Source organism: Oryctolagus cuniculus, chromosome 11, assembly GCF_051225735.1.
Source record: "Oryctolagus cuniculus isolate XC-2025 breed Fujian yellow rabbit chromosome 11, ASM5122573v1, whole genome shotgun sequence".
NCBI lineage: Eukaryota > Metazoa > Chordata > Mammalia > Lagomorpha > Leporidae > Oryctolagus > Oryctolagus cuniculus.
In genome coordinates, this window is record NC_142877.1 from 103204748 (window position 1) to 103232253 (window position 27506).

The window sequence follows — 27506 nt, forward strand, 5'->3', positions numbered from 1 at the left end:
TACTCAGTCTTATGCCTATACTTCCAAGCAGCTGCTTTGTTCAAGATGACAAATACCTTCGCATTTGGATTCAAAGCAAAGGAAAGCTCATTCAAGTCATAGATCAGGGATTCCTTGAATCTCCCATCCACAAATGAGGCTGTTTTTATGAGAGGGTTTCTCTCATGTATGTCTCCCTTACTAGACAATGGATTCTTTTATAGCAGGAATAAATAAACATGTAGAAACTGTAATTGTTATATTATTTTACAGTCATAAAATGGAAATGATATAATTGTATCATACAGGAAAAGGACAATTGACATATAAATGAATTCACATAAATAAAATCACTCTAATTTCCAATGATCTTCTTGTAGACTATAACCAATGAGTTTCTTTGTTAGATCAAATTCACAGTGATTAATCTGTAAAACAGAGATGGTGTCAGCTTATAATATGAGCATGTTCTCATGTTCTCATATCCAGGACAAAAAAATGAAAGACTTCTTTAGTTATAAATTATTTGACAATTAAAATGGTCACTTACTCAGTTAGACATAAGCTTGGAATAAGCTCTCTGTCCAGGCAAGTGTTAGAGATAACCAGATCTTCCTCCTTACTTAATTGAAGATTTTGTGCTTTAATTGGAGGTTCTAAAATATTTTCCAAGAATGGAAGATGAATCAGTTGGAGAATACATAACAATGTTTGTTGTTTCCAAATATCTTCCACAGCTTAGAAAGAAAAACAGTCAAGATTGATAACACATATACATATTCAACAATATTATACAATTTTTCCATTTCTTTTATTTTTATTTTTTTTATTTATTTGACAGAGAGAGTTAGACAGTGAGGGAGAGAGGCAGAGAGAAAGGTCTTCCTTCCGTTGGTTCACCCCCCAAATGGCCACCACGGCCAGAACTATGCCCATCCGAACCCAGGAGCCAGGTGCTTCTTCCTGGTCTCCCATGTGGGTGCAGGGGCCCAAGCACCTGGGCCATCCTCCCCTGCCTTCCTGGGCCACAGCAGAGAGCTGGACTGGAAGAGGAGCAACTGGGACTAGAACCCGGCGCCCATATGGGATGCCGGTGCCGCAGGCGGAGGATTAACCTAGTGCGCCACTGCGCCGGCTCCAAAATTTTTCCATTTCTAAACACAAAACTAAACCTATTTAATAGTAATATAATAGATTAATTTAATGATAAGATAATTTAAATTTTCTCTATTGCAATTTTTCAGGGTTATGAGCAATATTTTTAAAACCTTTTTTTTTGTCTGCAATTAACTTTATTATTTATTTTTTAAGTAATTAAGTTTGTATTATTAGGAATATAGTTACTTTTGTAACTATATTTTTTTTTGTATTTTGTATAGTTTGTATTATTAGGAATATAGTTACTCTTCCCAGCATATCAGCCCTTCCACCCACACTCCCACCCCTCCTCCTCCTCCCTCTCCCTTTGCCAGTCCCAGTCTCCATTAAGATTCATTTTCAATTAATTTTGTACACAGAAGGCCAACTCTATACTAAATAAAAAATTTTTTTTTAAACTTTTATTTAATGCATATAATTTTCCAAAGTACGACTTATGGATTACAATGGCTTCCCCCCCATACCGTCCCTCCCACCCACAACCCTCCCCTTTCCCACTCCCTCTCCCCTTCCCTTCACATCATGATTCATTTTCGATTATCTTAATATACAGAAGATCAGCTTAGTATACATTAAGTATGGATTTCAACAGTTTGCTCCCACACAGAAACATAAAGTGAAAAATAATAGATGATTTTTTTAGATGATGATGAAATCAGAGCAGACCTATTGTCATGTTTAATCCCAGTGAGAGTCAAGTTGGGAATTGATAATTTCTTTTTTTTTTTTTTTCTTTTTTTTCTTTTTTTTTTTTTTACAGAGGATCAGTTTAGTATGCATTAAGTAAGGATTTCAACAGTTTGCACCCCCATAGAAACACAAAGTGAAATATATTGTTTGAGTACTCGTTATAGCATTAAATCTCAATGTACAGCACATTAAGGATAGAGATCCTACATGAGGAGTAAGTGCACAGTGACTCCTGTTGTTGACTTTACCAATTGACACTCCTGTCTATGGCATCAGTAATCTCCCTATGCTCCAGTCATGAGTTTCCAAGGCTATGGAAGCCCTCTGAGTTCTCCGACTCTTATCTTGTTTAAAAATTTTAACAATTTGCACACACATACAAAAAAACTGTTTGAGAACTAGTTTTACAGTTAACTCCATGAGCAATATTGACTTTATTTTTTGGGTATCTTGATTAAATAGTGTTATCATCTAGACTTTAAAGCTACCCTTAGGTTATTTCCAAATACAAAATACTACTAGTCACACAAGTTATTTTACATAGCTGAGAGAGTAAGAAAATACTAATTACTTTCTATTTAAGAAAATGCAGATAACTAGTATTGTTTTAAAATTAAAATATAGTATTAAGTTAATTTTAACTTGGTTTTCTGATCATTTCTGTTATTAATTAAATTCTGAATCACACTAACAATCAGATCATGGTCAATGTTTTACTTTCTCTTTTTTAAAACTTTTATTTAATAAATATAAATTTCCAAAGTACAACTTTTGGATTATAGCGGTTTTTCCCCTCCATAACCTCCCTCCCACCCACAACCATCCCATCTCCCACTCCCTCTCCCATTCCATTCACATCGATTCATTTTCAATTATCTTTATATACAGAAGATCAATTTAGTATATACTAAGTTATTTTCTCTTTTAATTCAAAAAATTACAAAAGCAAAAGCTATGGTAAATCTATTGCAGAGCTCTCAAATAAGTGCCCTATGGACTAAACTTGATCCATTGTCAGAATTTGTTTGGTTATAAAGTACTTGGATTGTTTTTGTTTATTTATCTTTACTTATTATTTGAAAGGGAGAGAAACAGAGACATATTTCATCTGTTAATTAATTCTCCAAATGCCCATAACAGCTATGACTGGGTCAGACTGAATCCAGGAGCCCAGAACTCAATCCAGGTCTCCCATGTGGGGGTGGCAGGGACACAAATACTTGAGCTATCATCTGCTACCTCCTAGGATATGCATTAGCAAGAAGCAGAGGAGCCAGGGCTTAAACCAGGCCCTTTGATATGGGATGTGACAATGCAACTGGTATTTTAACCATAAAGCCAAACACCCACCCCAGTTATAAAGTACTTTTAAAAAACTAACTTGTGGGGCCAGCACTGTGACGTAGCAGGTAAAGCCACTGCCTGCAGTGCTGGCATCGCATATGAGCACGGGTTCAAGTCCTGGCTACTCCACTTCCAATCCCGCTCTCTGTTGTGGTCTGGGAAAGCAGTAAAAGATGGCCCAATTCCTTGGGTCCCTGTACCTGTGTGGGAGACCCGGAAGAAACTCCTGGTTCCTGGCTCCTGGTTTTGGATCAGCACAGCTGTTGTGGCCAATTGGGGAGTGAACCAGCAGATGGAAGACCTCTCTCTCTCTCTGCCTCTACCTCTCCTTCTCTCTGTGTGTAACTCCGACTTTCAAATAAATAAAACATCTTTTTAAAAAAAAACTAAAAATTGGAGATTTCACATAAAATTCTGGGTTTCAATTGTCTATTAAAAATCATAAAATCTCTCAGCACTGGGCCTAAATTAATACCTGGCCCAAATCAGCTGAAGTAAAATTAAGGCAACTCCCTCTATATTGGCAAGTCAGTTACAGTTCACCATAAACCCCATCACTACCAACTCTATTGCATACAGTGAAACTTAGTGTCAGCTGCAATTGTCCTGTTGTTTTTGCTACAGTAAAAATTGACTTCCCACTTATATTTCTATGTTAAGTGATAAAAGAAAAATAAAACCTCAATGGGCAACATATTTCAAGAAAAAATTTCATTATATATAGTTTTTTCCTCTGTGTCTGATAATTGAATACTTAATGACTTTCTGATCTGCCTGCTTCCTAAAGAATTAACATATTTTGGTAAAGACTTAAGATCACAAATAGTCTCTAGTCAAACAAATGGCCTACATTTGTTCTATACCCTTCTTTGGGAAGGGCATTGAACTAGGTACTACAAAAACAACACAACAAATAGTGAGCCACAAGCAGTTACACACTAAGAAGGCAAGGATAGCCACTTATGAAAATACTGAAGAAAAATTTTATCAAGTTACCAATTAATATAAATAGATATGAGTTAATCAAAAAGCAGGGGGGAAAACACTCATCTGCAAGAGCACCAAGACAGAATATTCATTCATTCATTTGATAAATATTTTTTGAGGATTATTTTGTGTTGGTCACTGGTCTAGGTACCAGGGTTATAGAGGTAACCAAAACAGCAACCATGAAACAAGAACAGAATGCCATGAAAAAGGAAATTCTAAGAACATAAAATGAGCTTTTAGTTATTAATAGGAAGGCTGGAGGATAAATTTGAAGAAACCTCCTTGTAGTAAAACCAAAGTAACAAAAGGATGGATAATAAGAGAAAAAATATATGAAAATTAGAGACTAGTTAAGAAGGTACAGTATCCGAATAAGAGATTAAAATTAGAAAGAAGAAAATAAAGTTGGAAGGAAATCAGTAAGATTATCAAGGAAATAATCCAAGAAAATTTCTAGATTGAAATAAGCCCAGTGAATGAAAACAAATTCACTTCAAGTACAGTAGTTTAGAATTTCTGAAAGCTTGGGAGAAAAAAAAAATCCTGTAAATGTCAGGGGTAGAGATGGAACAATCGGATATGAAGAATGATTAATCAGAATGGCTTTCAAGGCAGCAAGTTAAGCACTGCCTGTACATATTAACTGCTCTACTTCCAATCCTGTTTCCTGCTAGCGTTCCCCAGGAAAGCAGTGAAAGATGGCCCAAGTGCTTGGGCCTCTGCCACCCATATGGGAAATCCGAATAGAGCTCCTGACTTCAGCCTGAACAAACCCTGGTCATTGCAGCTATTTGGGAAGTGAACCAGTAGATAGAAGATCTGTATCTCTGTCTCTCTCCCTCTATATGTAACTCTGTCTTTCAAATAAACAAATCTTTTAAAAAAGAGAGATGGCTTTAGAAACATCAACACGAGAAGCCAAAAGACAGTCGTGAAATACCTTAAAAATTCTTGGGAAATTTGCAACCTAGGATTCCAACTGTCAATAAAATAAGAGGCTAGCATAAAAAAATTTTTAGAGACATAAACAAAAAAATTATCTCCCATGATGTAGCAGGTAAAGCTGCCACCTGCAGTGCCAGCATCCCATGTGGGCACCAGTTCAAGTCCAAACTGCTCCACTTCCGATCCAGCTCTCTGCTGTGGCCTGGGAAAGCAGTACAGGATGGCCCAAGTCCTTGGGCCCCTGCACCTGCATGGGAGACCCAGAAGAAGCTCCTGGCTCCTGGCTTTGGAATGGTGCAGCTCCAGCCCTTGTGGCCAACTAGGGAGTGAACCAGCGGATGGAAGACCTCTCTCTCTCTTTGCCTCTGCTTCTCTTTCTGTGTAACTCTGAATTTCAAATAAATAGATCTTAAAAAAAAAAGAAATTTTAACCAAGTTAAAAAATAATTTTAGGGGCTGCTGTTGTGGCATAACAAGTTAAGCCGCTGCCTGCATCACTGGCATCCCACATGGGCGCCAGTTCAAGTCCTGCCTGCTTCACTTCCAATCCAGCTTCTTGCTAATGTGCCTGGGAATACAGCAGAGGATGGCCCAAGTGTTTGGGCCCCTGCACCCATGTGGGAGACCTAGAAGAAGCTCCCGGTTTCTAGCTTTGGACCAGCCCTGCTCCAGCTGTTGTGGCCATTTGGGGAGTGAACCAGTAGATGGAAGACTTTCTCTTTCTCTCTTTCTCTGTCTCTCTCTCTCTCTCTCTCTCTCTGCAACTGCCTTTCAAATAAATAAAATAAATCTTTAAAAAAAATTTTCAACTGGGCATTCACATAATCATCATTTTTAATCATCTTTAACTCATTTTGCATTTACTATAGTCACACAGCACTTTAAAACATCAATTGCAGTAATTCTATTTAACAATTTTATGTTGAAATTGTCAGTATATAGTGTTCACACATATATTATCTTTGAATATAATTTTTGGCCAAAATTGCATAAACATAGCTTATTCCTCTCATTAATCTTCTAATTATACTTGGAAAATGAAGGGGATGGAAAAGTGTTTCTGAGATCGAAAAAAGGAAGGAAAGAAGCTCAAACCCCATCTTCATTTGTGGAAAGTAGATGTGCCTAAAATTGCAAAATCATGAAGTAGTAATGTAAACATGCTATTTCGAGATGTGAGTTGTAAATGGCTATCTCTGAGGAAGAGGAAATGGGTGAGAGGACAAGAGTAGGGAGCTGCCATTCTTTTTTAAAACAAAACTTACGGAGCTATTTGAAGGTTTTACAGAAGTTAAGATACCCACATCCCTTGGTGCTGGCATCGTTGTGCGATGGGTTAAGCCGCTTGTGATGCCAGCATCTCATATGGTCACTTGTTCCTGGCCCAGCTGCTCCACTTCTGATCCAGCTCCGTGCTAATGGCCCGAGTGGTAAGGACCCTGCAGCCCTTGTGGGAGACCGAGATGCAGCTCCTGGTCCCTGGTTTCCACCTGGCTCAGCCCCAGCCATTGTGGCCAACCAGGATTGGGAGACTGATCTCTCTCCTCTTTCTCTCTGTCTCTCCCTCCCTGTGTCACTCTGCCTAACAAATCAATCTTAAAAAAAAAAAAAAAAAAAAAAAAAAAAAAAAAAAAAAAAAGAAGAAGAAGATGATAGCCTGCCTCTGGCTCCTGACAATAGATTCATAGCAATACAGACTGTGGGAGGCGGCAACAGTGATGCTCAAGTAGTTAGGTTACTGCTACCTGCCACCCATGTGGGAGAGATCTGGATTATATTCTTGGCTTCTGGATATGGCTCCAACTCAGCCTTAGCTGTTCTAGACATTTGGAGAATTAACCAATGAATGGGAGCTCGCTTTCTCCCTCACCCTGTCTCACAAATAAGTTAAAAACCAAAAAATTACATAAAAGTGCCAACATTCTTTCCATCCTGTATCTTTTTATTCTTTTAAAATGTGAGCCTTCTAATTCTCAGTTTCTCCAACTGCAAAATATGAGTTTAATCCCTCACTTTATAGGCCCACTGTGAGATTATAGATAACAAATATAAAATGCCTAACAAATTGTTTAACATAGAGAAAAGCCAATAAGTGAAAATTATTCTCATTAGTACATTTCTGATGAATTGCATTCATCTATACTTAGGAATTTCTGTGTTTCCAAGGAGAAATAATGGGAAAAGTTATTTTTTCCTTGTAATAGATGAATAACATACTTTTGTTGGCTCATTTTCTGCTTGTGCTCCAAATTCTAGTTTTCCTCAGAGTTGTCTTCTAGTTCCCTTCTCATTCTACACCCTTTCTTTGGCTAACTTTTATTTCCCCTCTCACACCTATCTTAACTATTGCTGATAAACCATGACCCTCCAGTGTGCAAAACATTAACCAATGGCAGTAAACCATGGAACCACTGATGAACTGTATGTATATGCATCCTAATAGAACTGACTATGGGACTGTCATCAAGTAGACGAATTGAACAATAAAGAGGAGTGAAACAATAGGTAGTCTAGCTAATATGTTTGAGAAAGAGAAAGAGCAGGGAGATGTTTGGGATGAATTTATACAACTGACAAGAGATATTCATAAGATTTCTTGGATTACAAATTATAGAGACTGGCACTGAGTCTGCGTGTTTTCTCTGACAGTATAGATTATAACACCTCCAATTAATTTGGTCATGGTCATTACAACTATTATTGGATCTATGTTGCTTCACCTGTCTTGACTGGTGTAACCGCTATCTAGAAGGAAGCTCTCACAGGGACGAGAAGCTGAGAGTCAACACAACATACACATGTGTTTATCACAGCTAAACAGTTCTTGCAACCAGTAAAAATATTAGTGGTTGCCAAGGTAGAAGGAAGGGAGGAATGAATGGATGAAGTTTAAAGGATTTTTAGGGCTGCGAAAGTATTCTGTAAGATACATGTCATCATGCATTTTTCCAAACTCAGAATATACAACACGAAAAGTGGGTCCTAGTGCAAACTATGGGCTTTGGTTACTAAGGATGTGTCAGTGTAGGTTCATTAATTAATTAACAGAAGGAAGTACTTCAAAAAGTTTGGAAACAACAGAATTAAAAGACAAGTTTACTTTGGTGCAAAAAATATGCAGTCCATCCATAGTGTTTTCATATGTATTTCTCCTGAACAGAATTCTTGAAGATACCTCATATGCATGGATTTCAAACTTTTTTGTACCAAAACAAACTTATCATTTAATTTCATTTTCTACAAACTTTTTGAAGTGCCCTTGTAGATATCACTCTGGTGCATGATGTTGATAATTAGAGAGGCTTTGTACTAGTGGGCAGGGGTATGAGAACTCTACTTTCTGCTACATTTTGCTATGAACCTGAAATTGCTCTGAACATGTTTACTTTAAAAAAAAAAAAAGTCAGCTCTTCATTACAAAGTTCTCAAAATAATAATGCGAACTGAGATTACCTTCTTTCGAAAGCTGGAGAATGGGTTCATTAATAATGATATTTGGAGGTAAATGCAGATTCCCACTCATTGTATGAATAAGTTCCTCAGTTCTTTCTCCACAGAGCCCATGTGCTAGAGGATTAGAAATCATTTCATCTTCTGATCTGCTAAAAAATAATATGTAAGCTTTTTCATTATGCACAAGTCCAAAATTTCAAATATGCATTATAACAAATCCATTAAAATTTTTTTTTTTTTTTTTTTTTTTTTTTTGACAGGCAGAGTGGACAGTGAGAGAGAGAGACAGAGAGAAAGGTCTTCCTTTGCCGTTGGTTCACCCTCCAATGGCCGCCGCGGCCGGCGCGCTGCGGCCGGCGCACCACGCTGATCCGATGGCAGGAGCCAGGAGCCAGGTGCTTTTCCTGGTCTCCCATGGGGTGCAGGGCCCAAGCACCTGGGCCATCCTCCACTGCACTCCCTGGCCACAGCAGAGGGCTGGCCTGGAAGAGGGGCAACCGGGACAGAATCCGGCGCCCCGACCGGGACTAGAACCCGGTGTGCCGGCGCCGCTAGGCGGAGGATTAGCCTAGTGAGCCGCGGCGCCGGCCTAAAATTTATTCATACATTTCTTCTCTCCAAAAAGGATTTCTGACACCTTACAATAGGAGATATAAGTAACAAATGAATAGACTATAACCGAAAGAGGATAAACTAGGATTCTAAATACATGCTAATTCTAAGGTTAACATAATTACTGTGATCCAGTAGAAAAATTTTCCTCTGAGTTTCCACAGATTCCTTTACCTTTTTAAAAAGGTGTATTGGGCCGGCGCCGCGGCTCACTAGGCTAATCCTCCACCTTGCAGCACTGGCACACCGGGTTCTAGTCCCGGTCGGGCGCCGGATTCTGTCCCGGTTGCCCCTCTTCCAGGCCAGCTCTCTGCTGTGGCCAGGGAGTGCATTAGAGGATGGCCCAAGTGCTTGGGCCCTGCACCCGCATGGGAGGCCAGGAGAAGCACCTGGCTCCTGGCTTCGGAGCAGCACGATGCGCCGGCTGTGGCGGCCATTGGAAGGTGAACCAACAGCAAAAGGAAGACCTTTCTCTCTGTCTCTCTCTCACTGTCCACTCTGCCTGTCAAAAAAAAAAAAAAAAAAAAGGTGTATTTCATTTATTTGAAAGGCAGAGTGACAAAGAGAGAGGTAAGATGCAGAGAAAGAGATCTTCTATCATTTGCTTCACTCCCAAAATGGCTGCAATAGCCAGGTCTGGGCTAGCCTGTAGCCAGAAGCCAGGAACTCCATCCAGGTCTCCCAAGTAAGTAGCAGGAGCCCAGGTACTTGTGCCATTTTTTGCTACTTTCCCAGGCATATTATAATGCAGGGAGCTAGATGGGAAGTAGAGAAGCCAGAACTTGAACCAGCATTCTGACGAGGGATGCCAGTATTGTAGGCTGCAACTTAACCCACTGTGCCATGACACGGGCCTTTTACTATACTGGCTAAGTCAACTTTCAAAATTTGAAAGCCTATCAATTCTTCAGAGGATATAAAGTTTTTCCTGGTATAAATTTTGAAAAATTTTGTGACAATGTTCTCTGTAACAGATTTAGAGCAAATGAAAAAGTGGATTAATTTATACACAGCTTTTAAAAAGCTGACTTTGAAAAAACTGGTAGAATAATATTCACATTTGGTTCAATGAATATAGTTTTTCCACAGTCTAAACACAATATATTACAACATTTTCATTAATACTAACCTTAAAGGATTTTTTGCTTTTATTTCACCAATCAGCTCATTCTCAGCATCCTTTTTTCTTTTGCAAAAAACATTAGATGATTTATTGCCTAGAAACCTGTAGAGACTATTGTTGGAATCTTCAAATTCCAGTTCCTTTTCAGTTTTGAATAGCTTCATTCCTACCGGTTCAAACACTTTATGATTCATTAGAAGTTGGCAAAGATGAACTCCTTTAAGACGAGAGAGGTCATTGCTACTTCGGCACACATTTTGCATAAGATGACTTAATACTACATCAACAGCATCAGAACCAGTAAAACAGTCTTTGTATGTTCGTAAATGATGTCTCCTCCTTTTTATTTCCACTTGGGTCTGAAGGGAGTGAACAATACCATCCCACAGCTGAGTAGCTTGAAAAGGACCAGAGCAACCTGAAAAAATATATGTAATAAATATATGCTTCTAACAAATTTAGATTACACAAAGCTATGTAAACTTTTCAGATTAGACAACCTTATGCTTTTTTGATGGTATATCTGCTGCTAACATATTTCTTAAGTTTTATTTCCCAATTTATGTAATTCATTATGTTTATAAAATTTGCATATATTTCTAGGAACTTGCTTAATTGATGCAAAATATATTAGTATGTGAATATATATACCTGTAACATTACATGATTAACTACTAGCTATACTTAATTTTGAAGAGTATTCAGAACACGTTTAAAAGGAACACAAATACATTTCAATTGATCACTACAGAGCTGTGGCTTCAATGCGCTCTTTTTCTGTTTTCTTTTTGCCTGCCTGATCAAAGAGATCTGGGTACACACTGAATAAAACCAATCACATGTCAGCTGTTCTTGATAAGACAAAAACTTTAATGAAAAATAAGGAAAAATAGAAACAATCAAAATGCCTATTCCATATGGAATAGTTAAATAAATAATGGTATAGTCTTACTATGGTATTAAAATGAATGAAATCAAGTGATGCTTATAGCATGGAAGACTCACATTGAGAAGGGAAAAGAACTTCTGAAAAATAAAAATTAAAACAACCAACATGCTGAAAATAACAATTCAATACTATAATCCTATTTAGATAGAAATTAATTGGCAACCTATATATAAATAAATAGAGAGATCTGGGAGGATAAACTTCAGTAACTTTTCTGAAGTAGGTTTGCAATGGTGATGGTAAAAGAGGATGCTCACTCTTTATTCCATGATTTTGGACCTGTATAATGTGCATATACGAATGTTCTCTTTTTAAAAATTTAATTGCAGACAGTAAAGCGTTTTCATTGAGCTATAATTCACGCACCATAAACTTCACCATTAAATTCAGTATTTTTAGTACATTCACAAAGTTGTGCAATTATTGTTATGTAATTCTAGAACATTCCACTTCAGAAAGCCCCCCTAAATTAGCAGTCACTCCCATTCCCTCATCCCAGTAAATTTTTAATTTTTAGGAATTACAAGGGGAAAAACTGAATTATCTAGAATGTTGCTTCTAAATATTTTGGTCCATATAATCAAAGAATTTAAGTTTTCCCCTCCCTTGGCAATGGATAACTGGACATAACTTCGATGCGTGATTTTACATAATAGCCTGCTATTTATAACAAAGTGACAGAAATAAAAGTCTATCAACCTCAAAAAATCCTTTTGTAACTGAAACTGTCCATCTTAGAAATCTTAGCCCCAGACACAGCGGACAGTGAGGACACAGAGGGGTGGGTTGGGTGGTGGGAGTGCAGCAGAAGTGGGGAGATTTCGATGGGGGCGGGAGGCTGAGAGGTGGAGACAGGTATGTATGTTCTGCGAACAAACTCCCTCGCCACTTACATCAAACAAGGAAGCTAGATGCCCTTGTCGCTAAGCGTAGCCTGGGGAACAACGGCACGGACGTCATCTAGAAACGCAGAAAGGCAAACACTCCTCCTGAATCAGAACCTGCATTTTTAATAAGGTCCCCAGGTGCTTCGCATGCAAGTTCGTTTGAAAAACACGCTAGCCCGGACTTTCCAAGGGCACTTCATCACGAGAGTAACCCCCGAAAACCCGGAGCCCAGCGTCCGATGTCCGGAGCCCGGGCGGGCAGGTGGCACGGGCAGGAAAGGGGCGTGGTCCCGGAGCGCGGAGCAGAGTCCACACCGCCCGCTCCCCTTAGCCGCCCCCCACCCCGGGCCTTCACTGTCCACTGGGCTAGGATCTAGGCTACCTGTCTTCCTTTTCCGGCAGGAGCCACCTCTAGGGACAACGGAACTCCGACCGCTCCGGCCTGTACCCGCAAGCTCATTCTGGCTGCCAAGGTGGCGGAACCGAGGAGTCAAAAGAACCGCCATTAAGCGTAGGCGCCGGAGGCTGTCCAAGCCCCTAGTCCCGCCTCCACCTGACTAAAGGGGCGGAGAAAAGCTCGGGTCCCGCCCCTTCCGAAACAGCCGGAAGTGACGTCATGCCCTGGCCGGCAGGTCTTTCTGTCTTCTTCCCCCTCCCTTACTCTTCCTCCCCAGTCCCTCCCCTCCCCTCCCCCTTTCCTCCTCCAGCTCCAGCCTTTGCGGCCGCGGGGGTAGCAGAGGCTATGGAGTAAGCCGGCGACAGCGGCCAGTCGCGGAGGCTGAGCGGGGACAGGCAGGTGGCTTTTAGGGGGGCGGGGGGACCGAGCCCCAGCACCGCCCCTCCCAGGAGAGAGGAAAGAGGTGAGTGGCCACTAGCTCCGAGCGGTCTGTCTCGAGGCCGCGCTCTCCCCTGGCTCTCAACACTGGCGAGGAGGGAACGGGGAAGGACCCGCGCCTGGCGTAGGCCTCAGGGGGCCGCCCGGGCTGGCCACTGTTGCCTGGTGACGGTGTGCAGGCTGCGGGCCGGGCGGGCCGCGCGAAGCCGGGCGGGGGAAACGGCGATCCTAGGGGAGCGGATCCGAGAGGACCGAGTGCCCCTGAAAGAGGCCTGGAGGAGTAGGGAGACCTGGGACTGGAGTCGTCTGTCCGAGGGAGAATCCCCGACGCGGGTTCCGGAGCTCGGGTTTCCGTAGTGGAGATCTCGGTACCCTTTTGGGAAACTGGACACTGCCCTGGGGCTGGGTGAGACAGCTCCCCTCAGTTCTGAGATCTGGCTCCGGTAACCTGGGTCTCCAGCCGGGCCCTCCCTCCAGCCTCCTTCCCTGACAGCAGCTGTAGTTCTGGAAGGGAAGGTTATTGTGTGTGAGGTGGGTGGGGCAGATGTTTTGCTAAGACTGGAAACCCCGTCGGTGGCTCCTGCACTCCTGTGTTTGCTAAGCGAGAGAGAACGGATGGAGGAAGGTTTAGAGCGTAGGAGCTTGGAAGAACTTCTGGGGATCCAGCTGAACGTATACCTGTGGTCAGTGATCCGGGGGACCAATATTGTCAGTGCTACCCCTGTAACAGACTTGGTGAGACTCCAGACTCAAGCGACTTAAAAGTGTTATGCCAAGTAGTGATTTAATTGTAAGTTGCCAACTAGTATTATGTAGGTCAAATTCAGGAATTATTTGTACGGTGATGCTTTAAAAAAAAAATGGATTCCATGAGTAAGAAGTTTTCTAAGTAGCATGTGTTAGTTCTGGGAAGCCAATGGTTTGAAATGAAAATGCTATAAACCAGTCTGCCATTGTAAAACGTGAGCCTGTCTAGTGAGGGGCCTTGCAGGCATTGTTTGCTTTTTGGTTTGGCTTCCTGTCATTTTTTCGTATAAATATTTTTCAAAAATGTAATGGCTTATATAAAAATTATTTCTTGAGTCAACATTATAGTACCCTAGAGATGCTTTTGGGGGACTTTGTAAAGGAAAGGAACCTAATGGAAGATAAGCACCTTCATTCTGTTAAGACCTTCTTTACCCAAATGCAAAAACCTATTGTTTTGTCTCTAACATCCGTAAACACCACAGCAAAATAAATACAGGCACAGTGTGCTTCCGTACAATGGAATTTTTCTGGACAAATTAATCCTATAATTGTGAATAACTACTCATACTAATGTATTTGAAATTCATGATCTAACATCCTCCACACCATGGGAAGAAACAGGTCCTTTTATTGTGTTGTTACTCATTGAGTAGCATCCCCATCTCTCTAGGAGTTGGAGTTTGGTAGTTCCTTTCTCATGGTCATTCTCAGTCTCTCATGAGGTCCTGTTGATTTTGCCTGTTAGGTCTGTGTACTCTTCTTCAGCACTGGTTCTCTAGTTCCAGTTACCACCGTGTCTCATGTGTACTCCTCTAGTAGCCTCCTGATGATAGTCTACTGCATCTTCTGTGGTTTCTACAGTGTTTGTTCCACACCAGGCTGAGTAGCCTTTTCACAATGCAAATCTAAACACGTCGTTTTTGTGTTTAAAATCCTTCAGTGGCTTCTTTTTACGACAAACCTAAATCCTTAATGTGCCTTACAAGGTGGCTCCTGTAAGGTTGGCTCCTGATTGCCTTTCTAACCTCTGGGCCGAGGTGATTCCTTACACTTCCTTTCTCTTGCTGCCCTGTCCTCTTTTGTGTTCTCAGCTTCAGGTGTATGATTTCTTTTGGTTATGATACTTCCTGAATATCTCCAAGAGCATGGAAATCCTCTTCCTTTCCTTTTTTATCCAATACCAATTCATCATTCAGTGCATCTCAGGGGAGACTTTCCTGATTAGAATAGGTTCCCTTGATTCTCATGACACCATTGCAGAGTTGTAATATTTATTAATTCTTAATAAATTAATAAGATGTTCCTCGTCTATACCATCTAAGTGATTACTGAATATTCAATGAATGAATTCACTGAACACTTACTAAATATGCCAGGAATTGTACTAAGCATTTTACATGCATCATCATTGTCAATCCTCACAACAATTACTTGAGGTATAGGTGGCTTTTCTCCCTTTTTATAAATTAGAAAATAGTGTTAGGGAGCCTCATTGTTGGTCCCAGCCCTATTAAGTATCAGAATTGACATTTGAAATTTGGTTTCCTTGCCACTGAAGATTATGTGCTTAACCCTCTAACACTTCTCACACTTGGCTCTGCATCAAAGTCACCTGTAGGTGTTTACTCAATGTGCAAATGCCCTAACTACACCTTCAAAAATTCTGATTCCAAATGTTTGACATAGTGTACAGGAATCTGTACAGTTTAACAAATTAGCAAGTTTAGTTAGATGTTCATGAGAGTCTGAAAATCATTGTCTTCGACAGTAATTTGGTATTTTATGAGCTTGTTTTCACACATTGTATTACAGATTTCATTCTTTCCATAAGAAAAACTGTAGGGACTGGGCATTTGGCTTGCAGTTATGATGCTGCTGTGACACTCACATCCTATATCAGGGTGCCTGAGTTCAAGTCCTGGCTCTTCTCCGGGTTCCAGCCTCTTGCTAATGTGTACCCTGAGAAGTAGCAGTTGATGGCTCAAGTAATTGTGTTCTTACCACCCACATGTGAGACCCAAATTGAATTCACAGCTTCCAGCTTCTGCCTGGCCCGAGCCCTGACTGTGCAGGCATTTGGGGAGTGAACTAGTAAATGGGTGATATTTCTGTCTCTCTCTATATATATTCCTTTTTCAGCAAATAAAACAATCTAAAAAAGAGAAGTATACAGCTATAGAAGTGACCCTAGTGATCATTTAGTCTAAATTCTTACCCAGTTTTTCCTTTTCCCTCCTCTTAAGTTGGAGGAGCTGAATAATGAGAAGTTGTAGCCCTACTACTACTACTTCTTTCTAAAAATAATTTCAAAAATCTGAGTAACATGGTAAAAACTACCCTAATTTTCTTCAAAATAACTTACTTGAATGTAATCTTTTCTCAGATTTTATTAAGTTACTAATTTGCTATGTAAGCATATGTTGCTTTTTGAATCTTATTGCACAGTGGTCTTAGGTTTGTAACTAATGCTGGAGACTGAATGCTTTACTTCTTAGTTCTACCATTGCACTTTGCATGGTACTTTTCACCTAATAGGTGCCCAGTAATAATTGAATCGATATGTATTTCCCTGTACATTGCTAAAAGTCTCTTCAGGTTTTTTAAAATTTATTTCTTATTTATTCAAAAGGCAGAGTTAGAAAGAGAGGTACAGACAGACAGAGATCTTCCATTTGCTGGTTCACTTCCCAAATGGCCACAACGGCCAGGGCTGGAGCAGGCCGAACCCAAGAGCCAGGAGCTTATTCTAGGTCTCCCATGTGGGTTCAGAGTCCCAAGTAGTTGGGCCATCATCCACTGCTTAACAAGGTGCATTAACAGGGAGCTGCATTGGAAGTGTAGCAGCCAGGTCTGGAACCAGCACCCATATGGGATGCTGGAGTCGCAGGTAGAGGCTTAACCTATTATGCCATAGTTACGACCCTGTGTCTTCAGTTTTTTATGTGTGCTTTTAAAATTAGGCTTAGTTGGCAGGTACCAATGCCATCTTACTAGTTAAAGTGATCTGTTTAAGTTCATAACTGATCATAAAGATAAGATTAAGTGTCAAAGGGATCACATAAATAAGACCAGTGTCTGCTAATAATAATTGATAGAATTAAAAAGGAGAGAATGATCTTACATGGGAAGCAGGATACACAGCAGACTCATAGAGTGGCAAATGCCCTAAACAACACTCTGGCCTCCGAATCAGCCTGAAGGCATTCAGATCTGGCTAAAAAGCCCATGAGAGTGTTTCAAGTATGGAAAGCCAAGACACTATGGCAAAAAATTGCCTAAATGAAAAATCTTTGTGAGTGAGAGGCCAGTGGAAAGAAGGAGCCATCAAAGAAGGAGGTAACTTTCTCTGAAGGGAGGAGAAAACTTCCACTTTGATTATGGCCTTATCTAAATAAGGTCGGAGTTTGTGAACTCAAGAGGCTTCCATAGCCTTGGCAGTTCATGACAAGAGCCTGGGTGATTACTGACGTCATAAATAAGAGTGTCAGCTGTTAAATCAACAACAGGAGTCACTATGCACTTGCTCCTCATATAGGACCTCTGTCCTTAATGTGTTGTACTATGAGAATTAATGGTAAAACTTGTCTTCAGACAGTAGTCTATACTTTGTGTGTTTTTGTGGGTGCAGTCTGTTGAAATCTTTACTTAGTATATACTAAGTTGATCTTCTGTATATAAAGATAATTAATGAAGAATGGGATGGGAGAGGGAGTAGGAGATGGGATGGTTTGTGGGTGGGAGGGAGGTTATTAGGGAAAAAACTGCTGTAATCCAAAAGTTGTACTTTTGAAATTTGTATTTATTTAAAAAGTTTTCTATAAAAAATTAGGCTTACCTTTGTAACTAATCTGTTCTGGCTCAACTGATAATAATGAGATACTTTTTAAAAGAATGAGAATACTCAGCTGGTACAATCTATGTTGTTTTGAGTAAGATTAAACATGACTTTTGTTTAGGCTAAAGAATAATCCATGCCCCCCCCCCCTTTTTTTTAACCTTTCTCTGAGTGCCTCAAGAAGAAGAAATAAATTTTTCAAGACTGTATCTCACGATTTTCTATCTATAGGTATAAACAGATGAGCACTGCATATAGGAATGTGGTCACAAAGTTTTTTCTCAAATTTTATGAAATATTTTACTGAAAGTATTTAATGTCATGTAAATGTAATTCTTATTTAGAATTAAAAAATTTTATGAATACTTAACTGTATAAATAAATGATTATATTCTTTTATTTTTAGGTATTTACATAGAAATCTTATACCCTTATGCCTCTTTAAGGGATTAAAGAGAATATTTCAGTTCATATGTATTACTTATATTACAGTTCTTTGTAGTCAGTATGTATTATTTTGTGCTTATTGTCAACCTGGCCTCCGCTAGGTGCCTTGAAACAAAGTTGCAAAGTATAATTTCATTGTTAGATGTCATTTTTCAGTAACCTTTCTATTTGTGTTGCAGTATTTTCAACAAAAAATACAAGGTAATTCTGCTTTTTAATATTTTGTTCCTGGGGAAGTAAGGGACACTTCGTAATTGTATTATTTGAAAATTGAGGAAGTGTCTTTAGCCTGATTTTACCCATTATTTTCCTGTTACATCTAGATTCATGAACAGACGGAACTGAAAAAATTTTCAGTTCTTTTCATCTACCTGCCATTAGGTGTTGTACCATTCAACCCACTTTCTGCCAGGTGCACATAAAATCTGTGTTACAAGAAATTTGCATACTCACTCTGCTGAAAGCCAAGTCATAACTGAGTCAGTTGGTACACAGTCTTCAGATAATACTGAAGTTTCCCCGAATCTTATTTTTGCTGAGATTTGGAAGGGGAAAAGGGCTGAATTTCAAGTGAATTCCACTAAGTACTGTGCAGGGAGAAATGGCTAAATATTTTTCTCATTTATAATTTTTGTCTTTTGAAAAATGGGCTTATTTCTGTACTAATTAACAAAATGAAAATTTAGAAAGAACTATGATTATAAGAAAAGATATTTGGATTGTACATTTCACACATGTCAACTGGCAGTTGCCAATAATTCAATATCTCATTTAAGTTTAGGTCTTATTGGCTTATTGAGATAATTCTGTCCTTAGCTGTCTGTTACTCTCATGATATTCTTCTTCGATCTCCTTGGGAGACCTTTTCCAAGGCCACATTCTTAATTTGGGCTCATAGTGCTCAATTTTTAACTTCAATGTAGACTTTTTTTTTTTTAAGATTTATTTATTTATTTGAAAGGCAGAGTTACAGAGAGTCAGAGGCAGAGTGAGAGAGGTCTTCCATCTGCTGGTTCACTCCCCAGATAGCTGCAATGGTTGGAGCTGGGCCAATCCAAAGCCAGGAGCCAGGAGCTTCTTCTGGGTCTCCCACAAGGGTACAGGGGCCCAAGGACCTGGGCCATCCTCTACTGCTTTCCCAAGCCAATAGCAGAGAACTGGATTGGAAGTTGAGCAGCCAGGACTCAAACTGGTGCCCATATCGGATGCCAGCACTGCAGGCGGCAGCTTTACCCGCCATGCCACAGTGCTGGCCCCTAGACTTTATTTTTTTTCCCTAAGTTTTCGGCCTTCATATCTAAAAACTTAATAGGTAGCTCCATATGAACATCATTCAGACAACAAAATTTCTGCATCTCCAAAATTGAGTTGTTCCTCCCACAAACAAACAGCTTTCTCCTGTAACTCCTGTCTTTGCAAATGGTTTCACCCTCCACTTAGATTCTGAAATTGGACTTGGAAGTAGGGGCATGACATTGCTATTTTGTCCCTTTCTTTTATCTAATTTATCAGTACATTCTTTTAGTTCTAACTCCTACTTGTTTCTTAATTTTTTTTCTTTCTTGCTGCTATTTCCATAATCCAGCAGTCTCCTCAACTTTTAAAATTTGTTTAAAATGTGAACTGTAATATGAAAATGCAGGACATAGTTTACTTTTAATATATAAATATAAAACAAACAGCCTTGTAACTAGTACCTTTGACACCCTCTTCTCACCATTTCTTCCCAATTTTCCATGTCTGTATTTCCAAATGCCCTTTCCTTTATTTCTTCCTGTGTTTATATTCTGATTATGAATATCATCCCTGACTGCATATTAAAGTTCTCTTCAGTCTTGCCATACCTGCCTCTGTCCCTAGTATATCTTTCATTCTGCTTGATACAATGAATAGTTGATCATCTTACTTAAGTCTAAAACTTTTCTGTGGCTTATCTTAGCTTGCTCTTATACTTCCAGTCTCCTTTTCCATCCTTTGTTTTTTTCCAGCTTTTATCTGAACTGCTGTGTTTTCACTGCTACAGTTTTCCCATTCTCTCCCTCGTTCACTCCTACTCACCATTAAAAACATCACTGTGTTACTGTTAGAAAACATTCTTCTGTTCTTTTTGCAGTTCTAACACTGTACATGTATATTGAGCAGTTGTTGTGATTGATTTACTTTTCTTTCTTCTCCATTTCTGGTAAAATTCTTCATAGTCAGTTTTTCCTTTACCTCCTCCTCAGTTTCTTATACCAATATGGTATCAGGTACATGGTGTACACCAGTGTTGACTCTGTTTACATGATGGATAGGTATCTCAGGTTTGAATATCAGTTCTTTGTTTTCATTCTGTATTCTTATTTTCAGATCTTACCATAATCTTCCTCCCCTCATATCTTGGTACTTGATATTCCCTCTTTTTGAATATTCCTTCCCTTTTGTTCCTGCCTGAAAATCACTTTATTTTTGAGCGCATTTTTATGTTCCTGTAGCATGGAACATTTATGCCTCTTGTTAATTGTTACAGCTCTGCAGGTCTGGATCTGTTGCTGCTGGACTCAGTCCTTAAAAACAAGAAGTATTTCCCTTTACACCTACATTCCCAGGATGTAACATGGTGCAAAGCATGTAATATGTAGCTATGCAGGCAAAGTTAAAGAAATGGATAAATAAGTTTCAAAGAAGATTCTATATCACTTTACCTTCCCATCAATATCAGCAGCAGATGTTCATGAAGAACTTGGCATAGCAAATAAATGTTTTCATAATTCCTGTAGCAACATTTTGTAACTGCTTATAAAAATGCCACATTAAATTTAAAAGGGAAAGTGAGCATTCCTGTTTATAGACAGTTCAAATCTTTAATAGAAAAAAATAGATTATATTTAAATAAATACAGTTAACAGAAAACTGGATACAAATAAGTGCTGCCTTAGTCCAGTGATTTTCAAATATTTTTGAAGAACTGTGTACCCCTTTGTGTGTTTTCAAGTTAAGGGCATCTTTAAGTTTTTTGTTGTTGTTAAGAGTTTAAATATTGTGGCTGGTGCTGGGGTGTAGTGGGTTAAGCCTCCACCTGCGGTGCCAGCATCCCTTATGGGCGCCAGTGTGTGTTTGGGCTGCTCCTTTTCCAATCCAGCTTTCTGCTAATGGCCTGGGGTAGCAGCAGAAGATGGTCCATGTGCTTGGGCCCCTTCACCAACATGGGAAATCCAGGAGAGGCTTCTGGTTCCTTGCTTCAGATTGGCCCAGCCCCAGCCATTTGTGGCCATTTGGGGAGTGAACCAGTGGATGGAAGACATCTCTCTCTGTCTCTCCTTCTCTCTCTCTGAACTCTGCCTCTCAAATAAATAAATAAATCTTTTTTTTTTTTTAAATATTGTTGCAAGTTTCTAGGTTGTTGTATATTGTCATTGTTCTTCATCAAAACCTTGGAGTTCATGTTTATCAATTAAAATAAACATGTTCTGATACATTTGTTAACATCTTCTTGGAAGAAATAAAGCACAGTCACCTTTGTTCTTCTTACCAATATCTTGCTTTATTCTTAAGGTGTGTTCTCTCAGAATTAATGTGTTGGCAAATTGCATGCCCTTTTCCCTGCAAGGCTTTTTAGACTCGGGGAAATGCTCTATGGAAGTCTGAGATGACTGAAAGAAATGCTGTTTTTAGTAACTTGGGGAAAAATTGTGAAGGAAGAGATGATTAAGGGGAATCTTCAGAGTATAGACTTGTTCTCAAGCAAATCAGTTTTAGGAAAGAGTACACATGGAAGTGGAAGATTTGTAGTGTGAAAGGGTTTTTCAACCTATTTTGTGCCAAGGATCCCTTTAACAATCTAATGAAGCCTATGGAAGTGTTCTCAGGGTAGTATTTTAAGAATGCATTTGTCAGTTTCCACAGATGCCTGATGGGATTTGATTGAATTGCATTGAATCTGTAGGTTGATGGGGAGAATTCATGTCTTAACAACACTAAGTTTTCTAATTATGATCACAGTTTTTCTTTCCATCTATTTAGGTTTTTTTTTTTTCACTTTCAGCAATTTTTTTTTCATTATATTGGTCTTACATATCTTGTTAAATTTATCCATAGCCATTTCATGTCAAAATGTCTATGGACTTAAAAAAATTTTTTTTTAATTTCATTTTTATTTGTTTGAGAGGGAGAGAGAGAAAAAAAGAAGAAAGAGAGAGATCTTCCAGTCTCTGATTGACTTCCTAAATGCCTTCAACAGCCAGCAGCCAGGGTGGGCCAAGCTGAAGCCAGGATTCTAGAGCTCAGTCTGGGTCTCCTGCATGGGTTGCAGAGACCTAACTATTTGAGCCATCACTCTCTGCCTCCCAGAGTGCTTAGCACAAAGCTGGATTTTTTTTCTTTTTTCTTTTTTCTTTTCTTTTTTTTTTTTTTTTTTTTTTTTTTTGACAGGCAGAGTTAGACAGTGAGAGAGAGAGACAGAGAGAAAGGTCTTCCTTCCGTTGTTTCACCCCCCAAATGGCTGCTACAGCTGGCATGCTGCGCCAATCTGAAGCCAGGAGCCAGGTGCTTCCTCCTGGTCTCCCATGTGGGTGCAGGCCCCAAGCACTTGGGCCATCCTCCAGTGTCTTCCTGGGCGGGCCACAGCAGAGAGCTGGACTGGAAGAAGAGCAACTGGGACAGAATCCGGTGCCCCAATCAGGACTAGAACCCAGGATACCAGTGCCGCAGGCGGAGGATTAGCCAAGTGAGCCGCGACACCGGCCAGGAAGCTGGAATTTTAAATGGAGCTGGGACTCAGGCCCAGGCACTCCAAAATGGGATGTGGGCTTAACCACTATGCCAGATACCTGTTGTTTCCTTGAGGATTTTTAAAATTTCAATCTTCAGTTGCGTGTGTATATAGTATATAGAAATGCAGTCTTTTAAGAAATAAATTGCTATTGGGCCGGCACTGTGGTGTAGAGGGTAAAGCCGCCACCTGTAATGCTGACATCCTATATGGGTGGCAGTTTGCATCCTGTCTGCTTCACTTCCAATCCAGCTTTCTGCTATAGCCAGAAGGGCCCTTGCACCTGCGTGGGAGACCCAGAAGAACTCCTGGAGTCAGATTGGCCCAACTCCAACCATTGCAGCCATTTAGGGAGTGAACCAGTGAATGGAAGACCTCTTCCTCCCCCTCTCCTTTTCTCTCTCTCTCTGCCACTGCCTCTCTGTAACTCTGCCTTTCAAATAAATATAAAAATAAAATCTTTTAAAAGAAAATTAATTGCTCTTTTATTCTGCCATCTTGCTAAACTCTTGCTACTTTTTTGTAGATTCCTTCTGATGTTCTATATATATATATAATCATGTTAATTGGGAGAAAAGGATGTTACTTCTTTCTTAATCTGAGTAAACTTAGAAAAAAAAGATTTATAGAAAGAGAAGGAGAGATAGAGAAAGAGAGAGATCTTCCATCTATTGTTCACTCCCCATCTGGCTTGCAATGGCAGGGGCTGTGCCTGATTGAAGCCAGGAGCCAGGAGCTTTTTCTGTGTCTTGGGCAGGGACCCAAGCACTTGGGCCATCTTCTGCTGCCTTCCCAGGCACATTAGCAGGGAACTGGATTGGAAGTACAGCACCAGAACTCAAACTGGTGCCCATATGGGATGCTGGCATTGCAGGCAGAGGCTTAACCCATTGCACCACAACACTGGACCCAATCTCTAAAACTTTTGTTTTGTTTTGTTTTCCCGCTTTATTTCTTTGATCTGGAAGTCTAATGGAATATTGAACAGAAGTGGTAAAAATGGATATTCTTTTCCAAATTTAGGGAGAAAAGTGATCAACATCTTTAAATGTGGGATTAGATGTAAATATTTGAAGAAACCACTTATCAGGTTGACAGTTTCTTGTTATTAATACAGTTATTCCATCTTGGAATATTTTCATATTCTTTTTTTTAACTTTTATTTAATGAATATAAATTTCCAAAGTACAGAATATTGATTACAATGGCTTCCCCCCCATAACGTCCCTCCAACCCACAACCCTCCCCTTAACCACTCCCTCTCCCCTTCCATTCACATCAAGATTCATTTTCGATTCTCTTTATATACAGAAGATCAGTTTAGCATACATTAAGTAAAGATTTCAACAGTTTGTTCCCACACAGAAACATAAAGTGAAAAATACTGTTTGAGTACTAGTTATAGCATTAGATCTCAATGTACAGCACACTAAGGACAAAGATCCTACATGAGGAGTAAGTGCACAGTGACTCCTGTTGTTGACTTAACAAATTGACACTGTTGTTTATGGCATCAGTAATCACCCTAGGCTCTTGTCATGAGCTGCCAAGGCTATGGAAGCCCCCTGAGTTCACTGACTCTGATCATTTTTAGACAAGGCCATGGTCAAAGTGGAAGTTCTCTCCTCCCTTCAGAGAAAGGTACCTCCTTCTTTGATGACCCATTCTTTCCACTGGGATCTCACTCACGGAGATCTTTCATTTAGGAATATTTTCATATTCTTATACTTGTGTCTTCGTATTTTTTTAAGTGAGGTTTTTTGTAAGCAGCATATAGTTAGGTCTTGCTTTTTTATCCAGTTTGAAAATCTCTGCTTAAACGTGATGTAATTATTGATATGAATGGATATGTCAGCCATCTTACTATTGATTTTCTATTTACCATATTTGTATTTGTTTCTGTTTCTTTTTGTATTTATCAGTTTATTTTATGATTCTTATTTTATCCCTACTATTGGCTTATTAGTGATAGCTTTTTATTATTTTAATTATTGTTCTGGACAAATTATTGTATCTTTAACTTACCACAGTGTGCCTTCAACTATTGTTATACTACATCACATATAATGTCAGAATCTTTAAGAAATATACTTCCATTTCCCACTATCCTTTGTTTTGTCATGTTTTTTCTGTATTGTAAACAGATATTTTTCTATACTTTTTCTTTAAATGATCAGCTATATTTTATTTTTTTTAAGGTTTGTTTATTTATTTGAAAGGCAGAGTTACAGAGAGGCAGAGGCAGAGAGAGAGGTCTTCGATCCACTGGTTCACTACCCAGATGGCCGCAATGGCTGGAGCTGTGCCGATCCGAAGCCAGGAGCCAGGAGCTTCCTCCAGGTCTCCCACACAGGTGCAGGGGCCCAAGGACTTGGGCCATATTCTACTGCTATCCCAGGCCATAGCAGAGAGCTGGATCGGAAGAGGAGCAGCCGGGACTAGAACCAGCGCCCATGTGGGATGCTGGTGCTTCAGGCCAGGGCATTAACCTGCTGTGCTACAGCGCCGGCCCCGATCAGCTGTCTTTTAATATTTAAAAATGTTTATTTATTTATTTAAAACACAGAGTGCCAGACAGGAAGAGAGACATATTCCATCCACTGGTTCACTCCCCATATGTTTACATCAGCCAGGTCTGGGCCAAGCAGAAGCCAGGAGCCTGAAACTCCATCCCATTCTTCCACTTGGGGTGCAGGGACCCAAGCATTTGGGCCATCTTTCACTGCCTTCCCTGGCCCCTTAGCAGGGAGCTGGATTGGAAGCAGATCAGCTGCAACTGGCACTCCGATATCAAGTGCCAACATTGCAAGTGGCAGTTAACCCTCTGTGCCACAATGCCAACCCTGCCAGCTATCTTAAAAATATTATGAGAAATCCTCTTATATATCCGTGTAAGTTTTCTTTCCAAGAGCCTTCGTTTCTTTTCTAGATCCAAGTTTCCACCCTTTTTTTTCTGCTTGAAGAACTTTGGGACCAATGTTGTGGTGCGGTGGATTAATCCACTGCCTGCAATGCCAGCATCCCATATGGGTGCTGGTTCAAGTCCTGGCTGCTCCATTTCCAATCCAGCTCTATGCTAATGCCCCTGAGAAAGCAGCAGAAGATGGCCCAAGTGCTTGGATCCCTGCCACTCCTATGGGAGATCTGATTGGAGTTCCAGGCTCCTGGCTTCAGCCTGGCCCAACCGTGGCCATTGCAGCCATTTGGGGAGTGAACCAGTGGATGAAAGAACTCTTGTCTTTCCTCTCTTTGTAAGTCTGCCTTTCAAATAAATAAGTAAGTCTTTTTTTTAAAAAAAAGAACTGTCTTTAATATTTCTTGAAGTGATTGTCTGTTGGTAACACATTCTCTCAGATTTTGTTTTTCTGAAAAAACCTTTATTTCACTTTGATTTTTGAAAGATTTTTTTCTCCCCACCTACCAAATTCTGACAGTTTCTGTTAACACTTTAAAGAAATCATTCATTTGTTCTCTGCCATACATAGTCTCTGATGTGAAGTCTGGGGAAATTAAAAAAGAAAATTTGCAGGGAGGGGAAGATTTATTTGAAAGGCAGAGTTACAGAGAGGGCGAGACAGAGAAGCATCTTTCATCCACTGGTTCACTCCCCAAGGGCCACAGTGACCAGGTCTGGGCTCATTCTGGGGATCTGTATATATTGTTACTCTTGTAATATTGCCCTACATATTACTAAGTCTGTATTCATCTTTTCAACCTCTTACTCTGTCTTCAGGTTTCACTAATCTTTTGTCACCCTACACTGTATTCTGTTCATATTTGCTAAGTTTATTACGTATATATTATTTTTAATTTCTCAAATTTTTATTTGGATCTTTTATTGTGTTCCATTTTCTTTCATAGTGTTCATAGTTTCCTCTAAAAACTTGGGCCTTTGTTAGCATTTTAATGTTGTTCTGTGCTAATTCTGTAATCTATTGTTTTAAATTTGTGTCTAACTTTATTTGAAATACAGAGACAGAGAAACAGAGAAAGCTCTTCTGTCTGCATCAGCTAGGGCTGGGCCAGGCTTTGAAGCCAGGAGCCTGGAACTCTATTCTGGTCTGCCACGTGGTAGCAGAGAGAGAAGTACTTGAACCATCATCTGTCTGCTAGGGTGTGCTTGAGCAGGAAACTGGATTGGAAGTTAAGGAGCTGGGACTCAAACCAGATGTTCCTGCTGGGATGTGGGTATCCCAAGAGGTATACCTAACTGCTGTATCCAATGCCTGCTCCTGTAATCTGTCATTTAAAGTCTGTTTTTATTGACTGATTTTTGTATTTTATTATAAGTCACATTTTCTCCTTGGCATTTTTGATGATTATTGATTACATGCTGAACATTGGATGTTACATTGCTTGGTATTTAATGTGTGTGCATGTGTACCTGTGTATGTGTTCCTTTCATGAATGTTGAGTTTTGTTCTGGGAGGCAGGTTAACAGTTTACAATAAATTAGGTCATTTGAGGATTGTTTTCACCTTGTTAGAGCAGGTTTAGATGAGCTTACTCTAAGGATGGTTTACTACTAAGTCACGCTCCTTCTAGAGTTTCTGCTGAATGCCTTAGTGATCAGTGAAGACTCTGGCTGATGAGAAAGTGAGTGGTTTTACAGACCTGAAGTCTGAAACTGTTCAGTGCATAGCTCTCTAGTGGGTCCATGCCTGCTATGTACATCTTAGCACTTAACCAAATGTGAAGGATACTCCTAGGCTCTTTTTCAGTGTGGCCTCCTTCACTTCAAAATTCTGTCTTTGGGTGT

At 39.8% G+C, this 27506-nt stretch overlaps 2 protein-coding genes across 8 annotated transcripts in view; one reads left to right on the forward strand and one right to left on the reverse strand.

The window, feature by feature from the left end:
- DEPDC4 (DEP domain containing 4) overlaps window positions 1-12763 on the reverse strand; it is a 30723-nt gene extending 17960 nt beyond the window's left edge. For 2 of the 6 annotated variants that reach the window (XM_008256940.5, XM_089308851.1), the window contains exons 1-4: window positions 12513-12763; window positions 10301-10712; window positions 8560-8708; window positions 530-716 (exon numbers count right to left, since the gene is read on the reverse strand). In XM_008256940.5, coding sequence (XP_008255162.1) covers window positions 530-716; window positions 8560-8708; window positions 10301-10712; window positions 12513-12636 — 872 coding nt within the window. In that variant the 5' untranslated portion in view covers window positions 12637-12763. Of the gene's footprint in view, window positions 1-529; window positions 717-8559; window positions 8709-10300; window positions 10713-12136; window positions 12204-12512 lie in introns of those variants that run through there. The other 4 variants (XM_008256941.5, XM_017342051.4, XM_070052750.2 and 1 more) reach the window with 4 other exon arrangements.
- The window catches only part of SCYL2 (SCY1 like pseudokinase 2), a 68814-nt gene continuing 54033 nt past the window's right edge, over window positions 12726-27506 (forward strand). Inside the window, exon 1 of one of the 2 annotated variants that reach the window (XM_051846573.3) lies at window positions 12726-12990. The gene's annotated coding sequence lies outside the window, so the exon portion shown is untranslated. The remainder of the gene's footprint in view (window positions 12991-27506) is intronic. The other variant, XM_051846576.3, reaches the window with a different exon arrangement.